Source organism: Perognathus longimembris, chromosome 2, assembly GCF_023159225.1.
Source record: "Perognathus longimembris pacificus isolate PPM17 chromosome 2, ASM2315922v1, whole genome shotgun sequence".
NCBI classification, from domain to species: Eukaryota; Metazoa; Chordata; class Mammalia; order Rodentia; family Heteromyidae; genus Perognathus; species Perognathus longimembris.
This window is the reverse complement of record NC_063162.1, coordinates 130,427,394-130,450,075: the sequence shown is the minus strand read 5'-3', so window position 1 is coordinate 130,450,075 and position 22,682 is coordinate 130,427,394. Positions and strand designations below refer to the sequence as shown.

Genomic DNA, 22,682 nt, shown 5'->3' with positions numbered 1-22,682 from the left:
AGGACTTTGAAGCCATACCTGAGTCTGCACATTCAAGACCTGAACACCCAAGATCCAGCTTGGCTGCAAGGCATTGGGTGGTCAGATAACGTGGCTGGCAGTTTGCTCATGCACAGTAATGGGTATTTCAGTGATTACTGGTTGACTCCACTACTACAAATATATTGAAGAGTTGAAAAATGATCCTAATTGGTTGAATATTCTCATGCAAACAAAACAGACTTTGCAAAAGGGGGGGTGGGAAACACATAAAACCTCTATCTGGTCTGTGTGATAGAGAAGACCATTAGTATGTAGTTTAATTATTTTGAGTCAATATTTAAAATTCACATCTGCATCACAACTAAACAAAAGAAGTTCAAGTTAGAGTTTGTTTTTATGAACACATGTAATGCCAATTTTTTAAAAAACGTAGTATATTAGTAAAATATGAACATTCTGAAACACAAAAAGCAACACTGACACAGGGTGACAAGCAAATGTTATTTAATACTTTGAGATAATCAGTTTCACAGGTGAAAAACCAAAGCAACATAGATGGTTATTATAGCAATTGCTATAGAATGTAATGTAAGGATCATTAACTGATGGTATCCGCAGAAGGAGATTGAATAGACAGAATAAGAACAGAGGTAGAGCAATGTGGTAATGTAGCCATATACAATTGAAAAGTACACCGTAATAGGGAAAATGTCATTATTTAATTCATCATTAATTTGAATTGAATACACATTGTTATCAAAGCCCTATGACATATTATTAAATAATGCCTGCATGACAGTAATGTAATACATTATAAGGGACAGCTGAATAGAATTATGTTAGTTACAAAGAAATGAAACACACTCATGGGTTTTTCGCAAAGAAATGAAACACATACTTGGGTTTTTGCTTGCAGAAGTATTTTTTTAGATGCCTTTTAAAAAAATACATTTCTACTTTGTATTAAAATGGCTTCAGCCACACATGGTGATACATTCCTATAATCTCACCACTAGGGAGGCATAGGAAAGAGGACTGAAGTTTGAGGGCAGCCTACAGGCCACGTGGTGAGTTTGAGGTTACATTGGCCTACATAGCAATGCCCTGTCTCAAAAAAAAAAGAAAGAAAAATATTAAAACTTCCTTGAGAAATTTAGATTATTTTCTCAATATTAACTTGCATTCATTTTATACACATTAATAAATATGTTCAAACATGTAAATAAATAGGCAATCAAATTATCAATCTAAATGTACAGTTTAATTGAATTAACAATTTGGAAGATTGAATTTTTCTCATATAATGAATAGAATACATTAACTCTCTGAGACAATAAAGATGATTACAAACTATCCTCAGGATTTCAGTTTAACAAACGCAACAAACAATATATCAAAAAACAGATTAGCCTAAATAATAATAGTTCAATGTTATATATGACAATATTACCAACATAAGAGAAACGTATGTTTTATAGAAAGAAATGGTAGTGAAAAACAACAACCATCACTATAAAATTGCTGGGTGTCAGTGGCTCACACTTGTAAATCTATGTGCTCAGGAGACTGAGACCCACAGTCACTTGTCAATGCCAACCCAGGCAGAAAAGTTCATGAGACTCATCCCCCCAATTAACTAGTAAAAACCAGAAGTGGATGTGAGGCTCAACCGGTAAGCACCAGGTATGAGAGATGGAGCTGAGCTAGAGTATGAGGTCCTGAGTTCAAACCCCAGTCCAGCACACACACACACACACACACACACACACACACACACACACACACAATCACTACATACACAGCATAAAATAAGCAAAGAATGAAATGTCTATACTAAGCACATAAATAATAAGACTGACTAATCTTATTTTTACTAAGGTATAAAATAGTAATCTGCCAAGACTTTCACTGTGATGTGTTTACTGTAGAACCAATAGTGTATTTTCCACAGTAAATTTTAAATATTTAAAATAATGTATTTTCCACACTGAGTTTTAAATATCTATATCTCTATATAGAAATACATAGATATATGTTTAACGAAATGCTATTGTATACTTTAAAATCACGAAGAAGGAATTTCAAATGGACTAATGATTTCTTTAAAAATAAGAAAACTGCATTCTTTGGGCAAAATGCTTTGGATAAAGGAATTTTTGATAAAAAATATTCAGCATATTCTGGGCTTTCAATAGGAATATCATTTCAAAATTTCAAGTTAAATATTTTTACAAAAACAGTATTAGTCTAAAGAACTTGTTACATGACTAAGACATCCATGACGATTAAATAGTAGTTCAAACTAACTTCTTGTTATAACAATGTTCAACAGTGTCCGGACCTTTGAATAAATAGAAATTAAGTTATAATACTTAGTATTTTTGTAAAGAGTAAAAACACTTCAAACGACTTAAAAAGGCCATACTTTGTGCCAATGAAGACTCATGTCAAACAAATCACTCAGATTCAACTTCTTTAGAAAATAGATTTGATCTCAGTTTTTTCATGTGCAATAAGTTTATAAGAAAGAATAAAAGTACTCAGAAAGTTGGAAATTCTGACATAGTGACTAAGAAAGTAAAAATAAATAAATAATTTTTTTACATTTCTTGAAAATTCTTTTATGTACAGAAATTAGAGCCACATAATTGGCCATAATTGTAAATTTAAGTGGCTGTATTCAGTATACTAAAAATGTACAGACAAGAGTAGGAAAGAAACCGGGCTTGGGTGGCTCACACTTGTAATCCTACCTACTCAGAGGGCTGAGATCTGAGGATCACAGTTCAAAGCCAGCCTGGGCAGAAAAGTCCTTGAGAATCTTATCTCCAATTAACTACCAGAAAACTGGAAGTGGCATTGTACCTCAAGTGGTAAAGTGCTAGACTCGAGCTGAAGAGCTCAGGGACAGTACCCAGGCCCAGAATTCAAGCCCAAGGACAAAAAATAATATTAAAAAAAAGAGTCAAGGAGATATTTTTACATGCCCTATTTTATTCTGTTCACATGTAGTGGTGGTTGACATGGTAAATGTTATACTAATGTGATTGTTCTGAGGAAATGAATATGGGAGAATGTAGGGTACTGTCATTCAATGGGGTAGCATGATTTAGCATAGATTTAATTATAATCAATCACTTTAATATTCTTTCCTTCCTTTATTCTCTTCCTCCCTCTCTCTCCCTTCCTTTCTCCTTTTCTTTCTCCCTTCTTTTAATCCCTTCCTCCTTCCTCTTCTTTTTCTTTCTCTCCTGTGTGACAGACATCTTCTTTCCTTTGTGCAAGGATTACAGGCATAGGCTACTAATGCCTGGTCTGATATTCACTTTACAATTAAGAAATAGAGTTCACCTTCTATTGATTTATAACCTGATAATAAGTGAACAATGATAAGTAAAAACAATGACAGAGATGGTTAAATCTAGGACCACGAAGCAGGTCATGAAATTAAATAACAATATTGCAATCATAACAGCAATTATAATCACCAGCTATCAATATCAATGGCCAATTTCCTAGCAAGAGGTAATGCTTAAAAAGGTAACAATCAGGGGCTGGGAATATGGCCTAGTGGCAAGACAGCTTGCCTTGTATACATGAGGCCCTGGGTTCGATTCCCCAGCACCACATATACAGAAAACGGCCAGAAGTGGCGCTGTGGCTCAAGTGGCAGAGTGCTAGCCTTGAGCAAAAGGAAGCCAGGGACAGTGCTCAGGCCCTGAGTCCAAGGCCCAGGACTGGCAAAAAAAAAAAAAAAAAAAAGATAACAATCAATTGCCTTTCATATATTTTTAAATTTAAAATGTCAACTAGTTAGAACACTGATAAAAATACAATCAATGGATATTTTTTAAAAATTAAGTTCATGATGAATTAAAGGCCCTACACTAGCATGTAGAAAACCAAGGCAAACCAGTGTGTACTTTACTTTTTTCCTTCTGCTCGTAAAACTGAAATATGGGCAACAATATTCATCATAGCACAATTTGTCATTGCTAAAATATGAAACCAACCCAGATGCCCCTCAGTAGACGAATGGATCAGGAAAATGTGGTACATATACACAATGGTATTTTATGCCTTTATCAGAAAGAATGACATTGCCCCATTCGTAAGGAAATGGAAAGACTTGGAAAAAATTATACTAAGTGAAGTGAGCCAGACCCAAAGAAACATGGACTCTATGGTCTCCCTCATAGGGAATAATTAGCACAGGTTTAGGCTAGTCACAGCAGAAGATCACAAGAGCCCAATAGCTATGCCCTTATGAACACATAGATGATGTTAAGTGAAATGAACTCCATGTTATGGAAACGAGTGTTAAATTACAGTTGTAATTACTTTCAATATGCCATGTAAAACCATAGCTTTCTTTTGTTGATTATCCTCTTGTATCCCCTGCCTGTGGTTGCCCTCATGCTATCACTGTATCTCATCTGAGTACTCTAGATACTGTGTATACTGGTATTCGAACTAGGGAAGGGAAAGGGAATATCAAAATAGAGAGACAAAGGATAAAAAGAGAAACGACTCCAAAAGCAATACTTACAAAACTATTTGGTGTAAACCAACTGAACAACTCATGGGGGGAGAGGGAAATGAGGGAGGAGATAACAAATTGTACAAGAAATGTACCCACTGTCTTATGTGTGACACTGTAACCCCTCTGTATATCACTTTGACAATAAGTAATTATTCAAAAAATCTGAAATATGAATATAACTTTATTTATTTGCAGCAAAGTCTTGTTAATGTTTTAGGGAGAAAATCACTATAAGATGAGCACATATTCATGTCCATGTGCATTTAGCATTGCATATGCAGGTACGCACATACTTTCATTCTGTCAATTGAAAACTGCTTATTCTAGCCAGGCATCCTAGCACATCCTATAGATCTAGCACTTCAGAGACAGAGGCCAGAGAAACACAAGTTCAAGACAAGACCAAGCTAGGAACCTGGCTAAAAACCAAACAAAATAAGATCAAAAAACAAATCCTCTAAAGCATGCACAAACAACAATGACCAAAAGGCAACAAAAAGTTTATACTAACTGAAAGAAAAACTACAAATTTTCAAAGTGTTAAATTGTAATGTTTAACATTTGATTCATTTATTGCATATGATCTGAGATCAAAAGATTTTCTCAAAATAATTAGAAGAAAAGACATGCGAGTAAACACAATTAGAAACATCTTGTGTTTATTTTTGTAAAACGCTGTCAAATCAACAAGAAAAGAACCCCATACCAAATTATAAAAAGTAGGTAAAAATATCTCAGGTGAACTGTTGACATGCTTTGCATTGATATTTCAAAGTAGCACACATGATCTTAGGATCATGTATATACTTACTACAAAATGCTTTGGGAGCTGGAAAAGGAAATAAATACAAATGAAAACAACTGGCTTCACCCCCACCCTCCATTTTTAAGTGTATATTAATTGTATCAAAGGTTTTTTAAAATCAGATATCAATTCTTAATTATCTTCAATAATTATTCATATACCTATTAGGGCCTTTTTTCTTGTAGGCTATCTATAAAAAATTTACTTAAGGACAAATAATGTCTGGAAATTAAATGAACAAGGATACTGTTTTAAATGCAAGTTGCAAGCATTAGAAGACTAGAATAGCTATGTTTCTTTTACCAAAAAAAAGTTTTCTCAGAAATGTGTGAATTAGGAGTTAGTTGCCTTTATAAACGTTTTAAACAGGTTTCCTTGCTCTTATTTTACATATGAAGAACACCAACGATTAGAAAAAATAGACAAATGGAGAGAGGATAAGTGCTCGCATATTGTCAGAATATTCAATGTACACATGTGAAAATGGAGTCAAGTCATTGATGGGACAGATGGAGGAGAATGATGGAAGGGGTGGCAGTGTTCAGGATGCACTGTACTCTCAAACTGACATGTTGAATTGAAATCCTCTTTGCATACCCACTTCACAATAATAAAAAGTGTTCAGAAGTATTAAATAAGTCACTCATACAATATTATCCATTCACTCATATGTCATTGGAATTGTCAGTACATTATGGATTCTTTTTAAAATTGTACTATTCATAGAGGGAACAAAAAGAATAAATTAACTGATTGTCCCGAGAGACATTTGTTGAATGAGAGATAGGGCAATGCCTCACGATCCAGACTTGACAGAACATTATTTTTCCCTTTGCTGAATAGGACACAAAGTCAGAAGAAAACACCCATACCCAGTAACACAGGTAGCCTCATTTACTTAGAATGCAAAAGTCATCTCTGGGCTTACCTGCATCATCAGTAGGCATGTCCACTACCAGCTGGTCACTAGACTTTCCATATAAGCCATTACTACATATGGCTACTATTTGAAGAACATAACTCACATTGGGTATTAAATTGTTGAGGATAGCACCCTGAAACAAAGAGATTCATCATTATACAAATGTTACTGTTCTCAGAAGAGTGAGAGTGGGCCTCGAAAACTTGTTCCCCCTGTTCAATAGAAAATACTCATATTTTGTCAACATACAAAGAGCTCAGGTAGTGCTGTTAAGCTTAGCTTTGTGATACTCATGAATTATGGATATAGTGAGAAGCTAAGCACTTAAAAAAAATTTTCCCCAGTGATGTTGTAGTTCTGTTAGTAACTAGAGGTCACTAAACCCAAAACTGAATCTCACAAACTAAAAACTCCTGAAGTTTCCCATATCATGGTCTTAAGAGTATTCTAGACAAATTCCAAAGTAGTTAAACTTTTGTTTACCCATGTGCTATCACACATAATAACAAGGATAGTTTTTTATTTAAATGCAAGTTCCCAGGACTTGTAGGCCACTATCTGTCTGAAAGCAGAATCCAGTAATCTTTCACCTGCTATGGTGTCTTCCAAAAAACCACAGCCAGATGAGGGTTTGCAAACAGACCAATATCCACAGCCAACACCTCTTCAACCAAAGCAAAGTTTATTTCTGCAGTTAGTCCACAGAAGGAATGTGTACTTTACCTTCTTTGGTTTGTAGCAATGGGCGAAGGAGACAGGGGGGAGTCTGTGTGTAAGAGTTACTTGCTGAGTTACATCCCAAAGGGTCTGACATCATTGCCACTGTTATTAGAAATCTAATTCAAAGAAGCAGACTTTTAAGTTCCTTGCCCCATTTTTCCAGTGCTAGGGTAGCGTATCCAAAACCAAAAAAAAAACACATCCTAATTCAGGGTACTGAGATTCTAAAGCTAATTTTTCATAGCAAGATATTAATTATAATATTTATTATTAATAATGGTCTTAATTTTTAAATGAATGCATATTAAATAACTCCTCATTCCTAATTTTTTATATGTAATCTACTTTATCATGTAGTTGGTAAAATCATGGTCTTACTGTGATTCTTTGTAACTCTGGAAATTATGTAGTATAATTCTGCTCCTCTTCCCATGGGGACTTTCATCTCAACACTAAAGTAAGTACGGATAACCATATAGGATCATCTGTAAGTTCTTACCTTGGAAATTAAATTATCACGTTATTATGCACAAAACAATTCATCTTATAGTTACCAAGTCTTGATATCCATCTGTTAAAAATTCATGCTTGGTTTGGTCTTCTCCCCCTAACTGTTGGTAGAGAACTGCGAATTTCTCAATCATGGTATCATAAACAACCCGAGGTCTTTCCCAGGTGACAAGAAGGCTGGTATAATTTTCTGGGTCAGCCTGCACATTTTCTGGTTCTGAACTGCAAACTTCCAAAGAGGGGGGGAAAAAAAGTAATCAGTATTGATAGCAACTGTTAGTTTCTAGGGTTTGACTAAGTCAACTATATTCTGTGAGCTCATTTTTGTATTTTATTTCACCATAAGGCAAAATTTCTACTTTTGCCCACCCTTGAGCTTCTACAGCTGATCTTTTTCTTTTCCCCTGTATCTAAAATTGTATTAGTCAGGTGTTCCTCATCACAACAGATCCCCGAGGTGTAAGGAAAGGAGGTTTGCTTTGACTCTCAGTACTGGAAGCTGGTTGTCCCTCCATTGTGGTGTGGTGTGGACTCTGTGAGAACCTCCTTGGATGCATTACATCGTGGAGGGAGTGTGTAATAAAAATATTGTGTGGCATATCCTCCATTCTTATAAAGCCACCAGCGTTCAATCTTCAGGCTTACAATCTAATCTAATCTAATCTAGGGCTGGGAATGTGGCTTAGTGGTAGAGTGCTTGCCTTGCATGCATGAAGCCCTGGGTTTGATTCCTCAGCACCACATAAAGAGAAAAGGCTGGACATGTCACTGTGGCTCAAGAGGTAGAGTGATAGCCTTGAACATTAAGAAGCCAGGGACAATGATCTGGCCCTGAGTCTAAGCCCCAGGACTGGCGAAAACAAAAAGAAGAAGAAGGAGAAGGAGAAGAAGAAGGAGGAGAAGGAGAAGAAGAAGAAAAGACAGAAGATCCGTGACTCAAGTGGTTGAGCACCATCCTTGAGCAAAAATAAATAAATAAATAAGTGAAAAAGCTATGGGGCAATGCCGAAGCCCTGAGTTCAAATCCCAATAGCACCACCAAATATATACACACACATATGTATATATATGATCTAACTTAACCTAACTGAATTATTTTCCATGTCTATGCACCATAGCCTATGAAAGTTTCCACCCTTTTAATACCATTATTGAGAGAGGCTGAGTCAAACACCTGAATTAGTTCAGAGATAAATCATACTTTAGCCAGGGCAAATATCCTCTCTCTTTCTGTTCAAGGAGGAACTTGGCCAAATGCTCCCTTTCTCTATTGCACTTACCCTGGTCTCTGGTGAAGTGATGTGTGTTATTATTTTCAGTAGTCTGTCTTTCTTTCTAAAATCACAATTACTGCATTATTTGATATGCTTATTTTTTTTACTGAATTTTTTTGCACCTTCCAAGTATATGAACTATAGCTCTTTATTTCAACATCATCTTAGAACATGTTTTTTTAATTACATTGGACATACATATTCATTTTTTAGAAATAAAGGAACCAGATATACCATCAATCTCATTGTGCCTTTGTCTTGTTTGGCACTGGATAAATATTTTTAGCTCGAGTCTAGAAAAATGTCAATGAAAAAGAGGGTCTATTATTAAATATTGATTTTCAAAGGAGAGAGAAAAGCCTCTCAGGACAAAAATTAATTGTGTGACACACGTGAAGTTACAAAGCTACTACATGAAAGTGTGTAGCTGATTTAAATCAATCAATCATCATAGATGCCCAAACTACCAGCTTATTCATGTGACCACCAAGTCTTTTGGTCTGTATTTCATTTCCTGACCACAGGAGGGCACCCACGACTAACAATTGCCTACATAAACTGAACATTTTTATATGCAGTATTTACTGCTAGCCATTTTAGCAGATGTACTCTATGATTGCAGTGGTACACAGACGATTCATACAAATATATAACTTAAATAAATACATGCACATATCCAGATGATTAAGAAATAAAGCTTTTCACTGCAAACATGAGGTGTGTTGTTTTTTGTTTAGGATGTGTTTAAAGGGAGATATTCTTCTGGGAATAAATATTCTCTCATGAAAAACATGAAATCACATTTAGAATATGTTAGTCTTTTTTTAATTAAAAGTTTTTTATTTTATTTATTTATTTATTTATTTGCCAGTCCTGGGCTTAAACTCAGAGCCTGAGCACTGTTCCTGGCTTTTTTTTTTTTTTTTTTTGCTCAAGGCTAGCACTCTGCCACTTGAGCCACAGTGCCACTCTGGCCATTTTCTATATATGTGATGCTGAGGAATGGAACCCAGGGCTTCATGTATACGAGGCAAGCACTCTTGCCACTAGGCCATATTCCTAGCCCCATAGAAGATGTTAGTCTTATACATGCACGCAAAGCAAAAATTTCTTGAGGAAAAAATGTAAAATATTAGTTGCTGAGTAACCAAATGACTACTGTCTAAACAGCACAAGTACTTTGGTTGAATCCATGTTTGTCTTGCCTAGTATAACAAAAGTACTTCATATCTTAAGAATTAGTGTTAACATAAAATAGGACTTGAGAAAGGAATTCATCCCTTAAATTCCCCAGCTCTCCTCCTTGTAAGTCTTTAATAGTTTATGAGTGTAATTATGAGAGCTTATATTTCAAACAAGAAATGTACTCACTGCATTACATATGAATCTGTAACCCCTCTGTATCACACTTTGGCAATAAAGAAAAAAATTAATATAAAAAACTTGTTTTATTTAATTATAATGAATAGTTTACTTGTAAATAATCTGTAGGGAAGCCTTACTGCTTCATTGATAAAATACATGGTTTGGGGAAAAGAAAGCTTGTAATTTCATGTATTAGAAGATTTGTTTCATTTGAAAACTAAGATATTGTGACAAAATTTTCAATGACTTCTTAAACTGAATTTAAGCTCATGCTGGGAATTATGCCAAAAAATTAATCTATCAGAAAGAGAGTCTTGATGCTTGTAGAATGAACAATTAATGTGATAAGTTGAACTTAAAATATTTTATCATCATAGTGAAAATAAAGAGAAATAATAAATGCAATCTCTTCATAACCCAGGTAGATTTCTAAAGCAGAGAGAAGAAAAACAAATCTCTCAGGAACAAAAGAATGAAAGAGCTCACAGGGTCTGGAGTTTATTTTCAAGACAAAACCCCACATTTCCATTTATAGTCTTACTTCTTGCTAAAAGATGATCCTTTTATACAACTGGATCTTTCAAATATTCATCTGGTTAATCTCATATTTACTGTTTACTTTCAAACATAAAAGCAGGTAATAACCATGGAAGGAGTGATTAATATGCATTGAACATTCCAGGTTTCCTTATATTTCTTATTGAAATTGATTTGTTAAATTCAAAAAATATAGAATACCTAGGCCGAAAAGATCAAGAAGGTGTTCCCAGGCCAATGTATGCTTAAACATCAACTATAAGCTACCACGGAATGAAGTAGCAACACAGGTATAATTTCATTGATCACAGGGAGCTCAGACCTCCCTCAAGATCAGTCCCTTCCTCAGAACTACATCTATACCTTGGATGCTTTTTACAAGTTCTGTGATTTGGGTCAGAATTGCTCATCCTTCAGTGAAGAGTAGACAAGAAGCTCTGATCCCTGTAGGATTCTGAGTATGAGCCAGGCTTTCACCCTACCAGGAACTCAAGCCAGGTGATACAGACAGAGCTCAAAAAAAGTGTGTCAATACCATATGAATGCAAAAGACACTTCCTATAATAAGTATTGTGGCTTTAACACATTATTTGTCTCCTGCCCACCTCAGTTTGGTCCAGTTATGACATACTTGGTGCCAGGAACTCTTAAGATGAAGAAGGTGTTGTCCCTATCTTTCGGAAATGCGCTCCTATAACAGCTTTCTAACCCTGACGTTTAGTCAGTTCTAAGATGGAGGAAGTATCTTGAGTTTCTGAATTCTGGACTCCATTGACAGAATAATGTACAGAGTAATGCACATAACTTTTCTTGCTCTGGTGCCTGCCTTGGAAGAAATTCAGTCAGCCTTGAGAGAGGGAGAAGTACAGGCTGAGCTCTTTGTATTATAGCTAGAAAAATGGATAGACAGGAAAAGACAGGGAGGTGATTCCTGGGGAGTGTCAGGGAACATGTCATAATTTACTGAAAGTACACAGGTTGACTCAGCTGCTTCTCACTAATGTAAAGTTTGGTAAATACATGCCTTGATGACTACTACAAGAAGTTTATAAAGACTTTCAGATCAGAATATCAATCAAGAAATTAGTGATTTTTTTCTCCCTTGGGATTGTTGGATCTCTCTCTCTCTCTCTCTCTCTCTCTCTCTCTCTCTCTGTGTGTGTGTGTGTGTGTGTGTGTGTGTGTGTGTGTGTGTGTGTGTGTCCTGGGGCTTGAAGACACAGTACCTGGGTGATGTCCCTGAGTTGTTTTGCTCAAGGATAGTGCTCTACCACTTGAGCCACAGCTCTACTTTTAGCTTTTTGGTGCTTAACAGGAAATCAGAGTCTCACAGACTTTCCTGCCTGGGCTGGCTTTGAACTGTGGCCCAAGTTTCCTAAGTAACTAGGATTACAGTTGTGGCACACTGGTATCTGGTGGAATGTTGGATCTTAATAAAGTCAATATCAGTTACAAATATTAAGTATAAGAATTAAGAAAAGTCTTCTCCCTGTTTTGCACTTCTGAATGACTCCATCACTCACTTCTATAACATTCTACTTACTTCATACTCTTCTCCAGGGCATAGAGTAACTTTGGCAATAGTTCAATTGATAATGTATAATCTTCTAAGAGGAAAATTATCTTCATTTTACTTTTCTGAATGGAATTATAGTGTTTACATACATGTAACCTTAACAAATGCGACATAAAATCACCATCCTTTGAAATGTAAACTTATTAATGTATTGTGACATTTTCAGGAAATATTTTTAAATATTCTCATAGTTCAAATGCATTATGCTATGATGACATTCCTAGCATGTACTGAAAAATGTTTCCTTATTTTCTTGCACTTTTAAGAAACGTTTACTTTAACATTGTTAACAGTCTGGAAAATGAGGTGTGAACAGCATCAACAAGTTATTTTTAAATGCCTTAAACATGGAAAACTTGAAGAGCTTTGCATATGGCTGTGTCTTCCTGCTTCTATCTATACACTAAATAAAATGCATGTAACACATTCTAGATTTTATGAGAAATGGAAATGTGTTTAAGAGAAATATCTGAATTGATAGCCACCAAAATCCTCACAGTGGTTACATTTGAAAAGTGAAATTGCAGAGAATCTCAATTTCCTCCTGTATATTGACCTCTATTTTTACCTTAAAAATCATGTCTGGAGTAGGGTACTAGTGACTCAGACCTGTAATCCTAGCGACTCAGGAGGCCAAGATCTGAGGACTGAAGTTCAAAGCAACCCTGGGCAGGAAAGTCTGTGACAATCTTATTTCCAATGAAACATGCAAGTGCACGTGCACACACACACACACACACACAACTGGAAGTAGACTCATGGCTTATGTGGTAGAGAGCCAGTCTTGAGTAAATTAGTTCACAGACCGTGTCCAAGTTAATAAACAACTTATTATCCTACTAAGTTTAATATAAACCAAATTCTAAATGAAAACTGAATCCTTACTTATTGTCAAATTTAGTTACAAGGAATACAAAGGAGATGGTGTTTTGCTTATAAAATACTATCACTAGAATAACCACAAGATAAAAGATAATAAATGCTTATTGATACAAAGACCTATGATAAAGCAAGCAAGATTTTTTCTGGTTAACAAAAACTCAAACATTTTAAACAGAATTGCAACTCCCCCAAATAAAAAGCAAGTGGCTGACTTTTTATTAAACTTCAGCAAGTGGAGAAGGACAAAAGGAGTGACAGTAATCAACATGTATTGTACTCATAAGTGGACATGCGGAATTGAAACAGCCTTGTACAACTAAAGATTTCTAAGTTTTTGTTGTTTTTGTTGGTCGTGGGACTTGTACTCTGGGCCTGGGCACTGACTCTGAGCTCTTCAGCTCAAGGCTAGTACTCTACCACTTGAGCCACAGTGTCACTTCTGGTTTTCTGATGGCTAATTGGAGATAAGAGTCTCAGAGACTTTCTTGCCTGGGCTGGCTTTGAACTGTGGTCCTCAGATTTCAGCGTGCAGAATAGCTAGGATAACAGGGGTGAGTCATGGGCACCTGGCTATTTCTAAGTATTTTTTAAATATATAAATATATACATAAGCTTATTCCTTTGAGGAAGAATTGATTTTTTGATTTGTCATTTTATTAAAATGCAGTAATTGAGATTCTGAGATGATAAATAGCTAGCCTAAAGCAGCAAAAGCAATTATATATTTCGAAACCTCTAAACCCCTATTTTCCATGATTCCAAAATCATCGCCTACCCTGAGTCTGTGAAGAATATGGAAAACAGAAAACAAAACAAAACAAAAGAACAAAAAATAAACCCATTAAATTTCAGGACATACCTGCTTCGTGAATCTCTTCCTTTCCGGTGTATGAGGAAAACACCTGCCTAGAGAACTTGTACTGTTGTTCCCGGAAATTGTTCTGTAAGTAGTCCATCAGCATGACATACCCTGACTGCTGCATTGTGAGAACCTCACAAAACACAGCCAACTGGAAGGAGAGGAGATCATTTAAGGTTTCTGCCTCACAAGCGGCAAACGCTTTTAGGCACATGCCTTCCAACAGAGCTACAGAAGAACTCATTTCGCATTGCTTTCAATTGCTTCATGTACATGAGCTTCCAAGATTACCTGGCTTTCGGAGATGCTCACGGTGTCCTTAAATACAATCCATTCCACCGTGTCTGTGCAGGGCGGGGATGTCAAGGAGCCATTGTAAATGTAGTACTTGTCAGTGGAGTTTGGTAAAAGGTCCAGCAAAGTGAATGGGTCTAAGGTAGCTTGCTTTCCTGTGGAGAAATAACATACACCTCAGCACGAATTCCAGGCTGCTAGGAAAGGCACAGGGCTTTGTTATGTCTTTAACCAGAAATTGAATTTTGGGAACATTTTATATGCATATCAAAATGGCACTAAATCTGGCATACCTTCAATTGGCTTAAATGTATCACAGCATAATGTTAGATGTCTTATCTTTGTAATATGCTGCTGTAAAAAATAGTTTAATATGCAAAAGACATTCAGATGTTATAATGTCTCAATAGACATAGTTATATTATTTTGATGAGATTCCATTGTAACTCATGGCAGACAAAACTAAAATACTTTTTCAATATGATTATCTTCAAATATCAACAATAATAACATCATATTTAAAGATAATTAGTTGAAATCAATAATGAGAGAAGATACTTGAGCCCAAACTGAAGGACTGGGGCACTGCTGTAAGCAAAAGACACAAAACTCATTTCATAGGAATAAACAACATCAGGACCATTTGCAAATAACATATAAAATTACATGTGCATGTAAAATACTAGATGAAAGTCAAGGTGGTGATGTACAAAGATAGAAAACAGAAAAAGAGAACAATGGAAGATGATAGAGAATGCAAGTAATAACATGATTGTGCTTGTAAACCATTAAGCAGAACTGACCCACCAAACTCATAAGTGAACTTAGCCGAGTAACAGAACACAAGACTGATTACACCATAGCAATTATATTGTTAAGTAGCAATATCAAACAATAAAATATAATTGATGTAATATACCTTAAAATGGAGACAAACTTTAAATTCCTACCATTAAATATCTACAAAACATCAAATACCTACAAATAACTACCGCACATAAATGACACATAAAGTGTTTGTTTCATATTTTGGAAAAAACACATCATAAATTGAAAGATTCAGTATCATAGGAGTTCATTTTCCCCTGAAGGAATATAGATTCAAGAAATTGCAATAAAAAATCCCAGAAGGATATGTGCATGTGTATGAGTATATTGAATTAATTGACAATGCTTTTTAAAATTTACATGGAAATACAAAGGAATGTTAAGACAATCTTGAATAAGAAAAAGCTAGAGGACTTCTATTATCAGATAGGAAAGCCCCATTACACAAAGCTGTGGAAATCATGTTAGTGAGGTATTTGTGCAAAGATAGGCAAAGAGAATAATAGAGGGAAAAAGGGAATGTTAACCCACACATTTATGGTCCATTGATTTATGATGGACAAACCATTAAGTAGTACAGAATGGATGGGCTTGTGAATCAACAGTGCTATGTTAATTGGCCACTGTTGAGCAAAAGGAGAATTCTGGCTCCTACTTCACCTTTTAATATTATCCAATCTTAAACAGATTATATGTTTAAAAGCCAGGACATAAAGAAATATTGAAGCAGTAGGAAAGTACAGTTGAAACCCACTCCTACAACTTAGCACAATGATATTTATGGGGGCTACATGAAAACTGCTTGTGAGGAATTTTCAATAGACAGATCTCTGAGTTGCATTTGTGATTTTAAAAAAAGTACCATAAGTCATTCTGACAGAGAACTCTGATGTTACTTAAGTATATGACTTCTTTGTGACTGGAAAGATTTCATGTGGTTCTGACTGAGGAATATAATATTTATAATGTTAATATTAATATGTTATATTATATATTTTCTTACTATATCAATATTATGTAATATTAAAATATTTTACCACTGAAAAACACCACTGTTCTCTCTCCATTTCCTGGAGAGAACAATGCCTACTATATAATGGGTATGAAGGAAGGAGGGAAATGGGGAGAGGTGATGAAAGAAAGAAAGGGTCTGTTTCATAGAGAAAATGGAGCAGATGAACATCCCATCCACGTTTGTAAGGTAGATTTTATATCCTGAATCTGGGTTGCAAAGTGCTGTTATTTTGAGAACTCACAATATGTAAATAATAAGAGCAGGATTTGGAAATCTAGATGAGTAGAGTTTCAGACTCTAAATCAAGAACTGTCTTTAATCTGCAAATGTCCCTCCTGCTGTGGCTGGCAGTCAGTATCAGGAAACCTTCAGTTTACTAGACATGTGGGGATGTGTAGATTTTAAAATAGGGCTTGATTTGCTTCTAGAGTTATCAAAATAGAAATATATAATTTTAGAAGGATTTAACTTAATTTGGACAGATCATATCTAACAAGCATTCAAAATCAAATTGACAAGTATTTCTTATGTGTTCTGGGACATATAACTAATATATATCTTCTCCACAAAATGGAACCAATGGTGTGAACAGACTAGAATCTAAACTCTGGTATGACTCCCTGCCAACTGTAGCTTAGCCTCAGTGTTCCTGATGTCTCTGCTGAAATATTCAGTATGTGGTAGGGAAAGCTGATTGCTCTGGAGACCTAGGAACTAGCTTAAAAGGAAAAAAGAGTAGGGAAGCTGTTGCATAGGTAGCTGGGCAGAGAAATAAAAGAGAGTTAAACAGTAGACCAGTGTGTGCCCTGGCCAGTTTAAAAGACTTTTAGTTCTGCTTATGAATTTAGATCCAGGATATAGGCAGAATAATGCTGTTAGGGACTCCATTATCTCAGCAAGGGAATTATGTAGCAGTGGCTCTGGTGAAGGACCCCTCATGGATTGATAATGGTAGCTATGGAAGCAAAAACAGAGTCAGAGAGCACAGACAAGTTTGTTTTTAGGAGAAGACTCCCAGAAACCCATAGAAAGTAAGGAAGTTCCTACAGCTACACAAGTCAGCATTAACCACCCCATGTTAACATCATGGTTGGCCCCGTAGGCTGGTCACAAAGCAAGGGGACATTCAGAATTCATACTTCATACTTTTCAAGTGTTGGAATTCAAACTAGTTTACTTTTCTGAGTCTGAATAGCATCCACTTTTTGACCCAAGGAGGGTGAAGTGAATGTGGTTTACAATACTTAATGTGCAGTATGTTGTCTAGTGGATGGAAGGAAATGGAAGCACCATCTTGATTTGATTGCATTTTTTAAAAGAAAGTTGCACTGCAGGAATTCATACATTCATAATTTTGGAAAATTTCCATCAATTCACATCCTCATATGTAATTGACAAAGAGGAATTGATCCTAGGCCAAGATTTTGCTTTTGAGAAAAGGATCTGTTGTGAGCCTTCTCATTTTGAATTTTACCCATTCCTGGAAAAGAATGATCCTTATTTTATTGACAATTCAGGACAGCATTAACACCATCTGTGTACTACTTAATAAAAATAACAATAATACTGGTTTGCCTTCTGTTGTCAATATTGTCAAAAGCACTGACTGTGAAAAATTACAGTATTCATGGGCTAGTAGGCAGAACAACTTCAAAGCATATTACATCTTGTTCTATGTAAGCATGGCCCATTCTTGCAAAAATCCCGCCTCCTCATACTGATGAGGCAGAGGATTCATGAAGAAATTCACCAGGGAGAGCAAGCTTTGTTGGCTCATTCCAATAAGCCAATTTACTCAGAAAGCTAAAACCTGGAGGATTATGGTCCAAAGCCAGCCTGGAGAACCCTTTCCCAATTAATCATCAGAAAGTGTTGGACTGGAGCTATGAGATAAATGCTAGAGCACCAACCATGAGCAAGAAAGAGAATCAAGAGAATGAGGCCCTGACTTACAGTGGTGTGTTCAAGTCCCAATACAATGAAAGAAAAGTACCAGAGATTAAATTTCACCCCCAGTAGCAATTCCTTTTCCCTTTAAAATTGTGTTCATATTAGAAGTTAGAATCTTTCAAGGATTTACAAAGCAGAGTCAAAATGAATATGTCTAGATGCATAATGTAATTAGGATAATTTTCAAGAACAAGTTAAGAAAAATTTAACCTCTTACTTACATTAATATTGCATGAGGCCCAGCCTGGTCTCACATTTACCATCCTCCTGATTCTGCCTGGGACTACAAGCATGCACTGTGATTCCCCGTAAGCCTCCCACTTTAACATTTTAACTCTTATCTTTGTTGTGCAGTTATTCCTTATTAGTTTCTACTTCAGCTCACATACTTGTCTGGATCCTATATTCCTGTTTTTACATATTAAAGAACTATGTCCTGATAAATTGTTATTATTTAGAGAGAAATGTCAATTATCCAGGGTGAGAAATAAAGGACTGCTCCTCTTCAAAAGTGCAGTACCTTGTGCCTTTTTGGAACAAATAATTTTATTTCTACTGTAAGAATTTATGTACTTTCAAATCTTGAAGAATAATATTTAAGTAGCTTACCAAAGCGACTAACATTCTCAATCCCATCAATAATGGCCTTGTAATCCAAGTTTTCTTCCATTCCAACCTGTTAAAGAAGAATGTCATTCTAAAAACAATACCAAACAAATTGACCGTCTGTTCAGTAAAAATGTAAAAATTAATGAATTCCATCTTAAGTATAAAGAATAATATGTTTGTTTCAAACATTTGCATTTTCCATAAAACAGACAAAACCAAGTACTTTTTATTCTCCACCCAGTGTGAGATGATTCATATTTACTGTTATGCAAATATAATCCTTTGTATGGAAAAATAAGCAAACCTGTGCACTCATAAAGAGTTTGCTGCAGTTGAGAAAAAATCCACCCTATTTATGAGTACCCAAAGATTAATCCTTTATGAAAATGATCAACAGTTTCCATTGTGGATGTCTACTCTTTTGTTGGAAGAAAAGTATGCCTTGATACTTGGAATCAATATTCATGTGATTAAAAATGTTAGCTGTAGGGGCTGGGGATATGGCCTAGTGGCAAGAGTGCTTGCCTCTTATACATGAGGTCCTGGGTTCAATTCCCCAGCACCACATATACAGAAAACGGCCAGAAATGGCGCTGTGGCTCAAGTGGCAGAGTGCTAGCCTTGAGCAAAAAGAAGCCAGGGACAGTGCTCAGGCCCTGAGTCCAAGCCCCAGGACTGGCCAAAAAAAAAAAAAATGTTAGCTGTAAGTTTATATATAATTACCTCGAATAAAATGGATAAAGCTCTTAACCTCCCTTTTGCTTTAACTGCTTCCTCAAAACTTGAAAATCGGTCTCCATCAAAGCAGTAGATTTGCATCTATAAAGGTAACAATGATAGTTTTTACATAAAAAGTTCCACAAAATTCAGCATAAGACTTAACAAAACCACTCAATAATTCAATAAAATCTATTCAAAACTTCTATAAACTGTATAATAATATTTTACATATTTTCAAAATATGTTGGCATGTAGAAGGCTCGACAGCAACATTAACTATCTATCATCAGCTGTCAGTGTGGAAGGAAATATAGTTAATCATATCTAGGACAGCAATAACCCATTTGAGATTACCAATGAGTATTATAGAAATAATTTTGCTAGAGAATGTGTCATATATCAATGACACTACAGGCTATTTAATTGTTTGGCTGGAACTCTTTCAAATATGAAGCTTCTTTTTTTCTTGGCTGCACATGATTTTCTTCACGGTCCACAGTTCTCATTTTCAGGTACTGCTTCAATCTAAAATGTACGCAAAGAGGGCTGGGTGCGCCGGTGGCTCATGCCTGTAACCTTAGCGACTCAAGAGGCTGAGATCTGAGGATCATGGTTTGAAGCCAGCCAGGGGAAAGTCCATGAGACTCTTAACACCAGTTAATCATAGAAAAATCTGGAAGTGGAGCTGTGACTCAAGTAGCAGTGCACTAGCCTTGAATAAAAGGAGCTCAGGGACAGAGGCCAAGCCCAGAGTTCAAGTTCAAGGACTTCAAAAAAAAACAAAACAAAAAGTACCCAAAGAGCCTAAGTTTCCTTTCGGAAACAGGATCTTACTATGTTGTCCAGACTGGCCTCACACTTAAGCAACATCCTGCCCCTGCTGGGATGCAGGGGTATACCATCCTACCAGGCAAAAATCCTATTGGAACTGTTTCTTATGCAGCTATTGCTTATTTTTACTGCAGTTCACATACTTGTCTATAATTGCTTGCATTCCCCAGTTCATGGGCTTGGAATCAGGTCACTTAGACTCGTAACATGTAAAATTCATAATAAAATAAAGAAGGCCAGTAGCTTCAAAGAAAATTAAGAAACTTAAGGAATGTTGGGTGCAATGATGTGAAGCAGGGAATAGAGTGGTTACCACTCCTTTTTAGAGAGGATTTCTAAGCTGATCTCTGAAGACTGAGCAGCCATTAGCTTGCTGAGAGGCAGAGGGCATAGGCCTGTCTTCTACCCAGAGAAAGCTGCCCGGGGAAGGCTTAAAGCAGGAAAGAGAGAGTGTAAGGAATTGAAGATCCTCTTTGGAGATTTCAGCAGAGCCTGAGGAGCAGGGAGGAGAGGGGAGAGGCTGAGGAGGAAGACAGAGAGCACACTAGGTAGAACTGTGACACTGTCCTAGCAGTTCTGGGTTGAAGGCAATGGAAAGTCATTCATGCATTTCAGTCAGCAATGGTTAGGGAAAGTGAGCGTGAGGAAAGATTAAAGCTGGAGAGGGACAGTGATATTTAGTAATCTACAAAAGAAACGATGGTGGCTTGAACTGTTTTCTGACCTCTCAGATCATTTGTAGGAAGATTTGATTGGGAGATGTAGGAGACATTAAAAAAAAAAACAACACATCAAGGACATTCCTATGTCATTGCTTGAATGATCACATGGGAAGTATTTTTAACAAGTAAACAGCAAACAATACTTCTGAGTGCCAAGTGGAGAGGCTTTCAGATGAGAAAAAAACAAATGAGGTTTAGTGTGCAAATCCTACAATGTGTGCTTTGATTGCTTTGGTTGTTGGGATCTTAAAAGAAAAATCATGTTCACCAAAGTAGGTAATATTGTGAAAAACCTACTGTTTTTTAACTCTTAGAAATGAAATAGCATGTTTTTAGGAGTGGATTTTTATGTTTTTGACAAGCTAAATAAAAAAATAAAATTTTTATATTAGGATATTTCATATGTTGTCCCCTAATTATAATCCATAGTGTTTAGTTATATTATTTTTAGCTTGAAGAGGTAATCCAAAATGAAAAAAACAAAGACACAGACATAGAAAAGGAAAAAGTGGTGAGAGATGAGACAGGGAAAATGGGGGGAAAATTATCCAAGTACATTATAACACACACGGAAACATTATAATAAAATCCCTTTTTCTGTACAATAGACATTTGCTAGTGAAAGGTACAACTCAGAGGCTGGGGATATGGCCTAGTGGCAAGAGTGCTTTCTTCATATACATGAAGGCCTGGGTTCAATTCCTCAGCACTACATATATAGAAAACGGCCAGAAGTGGCGCTATGGCTCAAGTGGTAGAGTGCTAGCCTTGAGCAAAATGAAGCCAGGGATAGTGTTCAGGCCCTGAGGCAAGCTCCAGGGCTGGCCAAAAAAAAAAAAAAAAAGGTACAACTCACCTACCTTATTTTTATTAGTAATAATTTTAATTATAAAACTAATGCAATTATGTTTGAAGTTATTTAGGAAAGGATTTAAAATAAAAATGGCATTTATAAATTCATCACTCCAAGAAAAATAACATTTGATATTTAATTTAATCAATGCTAATACCTTCTCTATTTTCAGTATTTTTTTAAAGATTGATAAATTCACTTCCTCACTTAATTTTCATGGTAATGTGAGAAGGCTAGTTCTACTGCTGGCACATTAGATTCCTAAAAGAACAATAGAAACACAGTCAAGTTGAACAATTTCTATGATGTCATATGACCAATTGTGGAGTCAATGTTGAAACTTAGTCCATTTGACTCAGACACAATTTTAACTCTGTATTAATTACCTTTCATGTTTTATATTATTGGAAAAATAATACTTGGTCCAGCATTTTATATGGTTCTTTATAAAGGCACAAATAAGATTTACCTTTATTTGTAAATATACTATTAAAACATGACTTTTATAAGATTTATAATATTCCATCATTGTATATATTTGTTTCAATTTATATTACTGTAAATAAATCTTTACACATGATTTTTAGCATAGTTACAATCATAGCTGCTACAAATTAAAATAGTAAGTACTGAAAATAAGCCATGTAAAATTTTAAAATTTACTTCTGTGTATGTGTGTTTGCCAGTACTGGGTGCTGTCTGTGAGGTTTTTTGCTCACAGATAGAGCTCTGTCACTTGAGCCACACCTCCACTTCCAGTTTTTTGATGGTTAAGAAGAGATAAAGTCTCATGGATGTTCCTGTCTGTGGTGGCTTTGAACCAGGACCCTTAGCTCTCAGACTCCTGATTAGCCAGGATTACAAATGTGAGCCACCAATGTCCAA

At 35.8% G+C, this 22,682-nt stretch overlaps 1 protein-coding gene across 5 annotated transcripts in view; it reads right to left on the bottom strand.

The window, feature by feature from the left end:
- Ptprz1 (protein tyrosine phosphatase receptor type Z1) overlaps positions 1–22,682 on the bottom strand; it is a 143,340-nt gene that overhangs the window by 48,310 nt on the left and 72,348 nt on the right. For 3 of the 5 annotated variants that reach the window (XM_048340128.1, XM_048340130.1, XM_048340132.1), the window contains exons 5-10: positions 19,395–19,490; positions 18,672–18,738; positions 14,267–14,424; positions 13,976–14,126; positions 7,527–7,711; positions 6,259–6,385 (exon numbers count right to left, since the gene is read on the bottom strand). In XM_048340128.1, coding sequence (XP_048196085.1) covers positions 6,259–6,385; positions 7,527–7,711; positions 13,976–14,126; positions 14,267–14,424; positions 18,672–18,738; positions 19,395–19,490 — 784 coding nt within the window. Of the gene's footprint in view, positions 1–5,336; positions 5,355–6,258; positions 6,386–7,526; positions 7,712–13,975; positions 14,127–14,266; positions 14,425–18,671; positions 18,739–19,394; positions 19,491–22,682 lie in introns of all 5 variants that reach the window. The other 2 variants (XM_048340129.1, XM_048340131.1) reach the window with 1 other exon arrangement.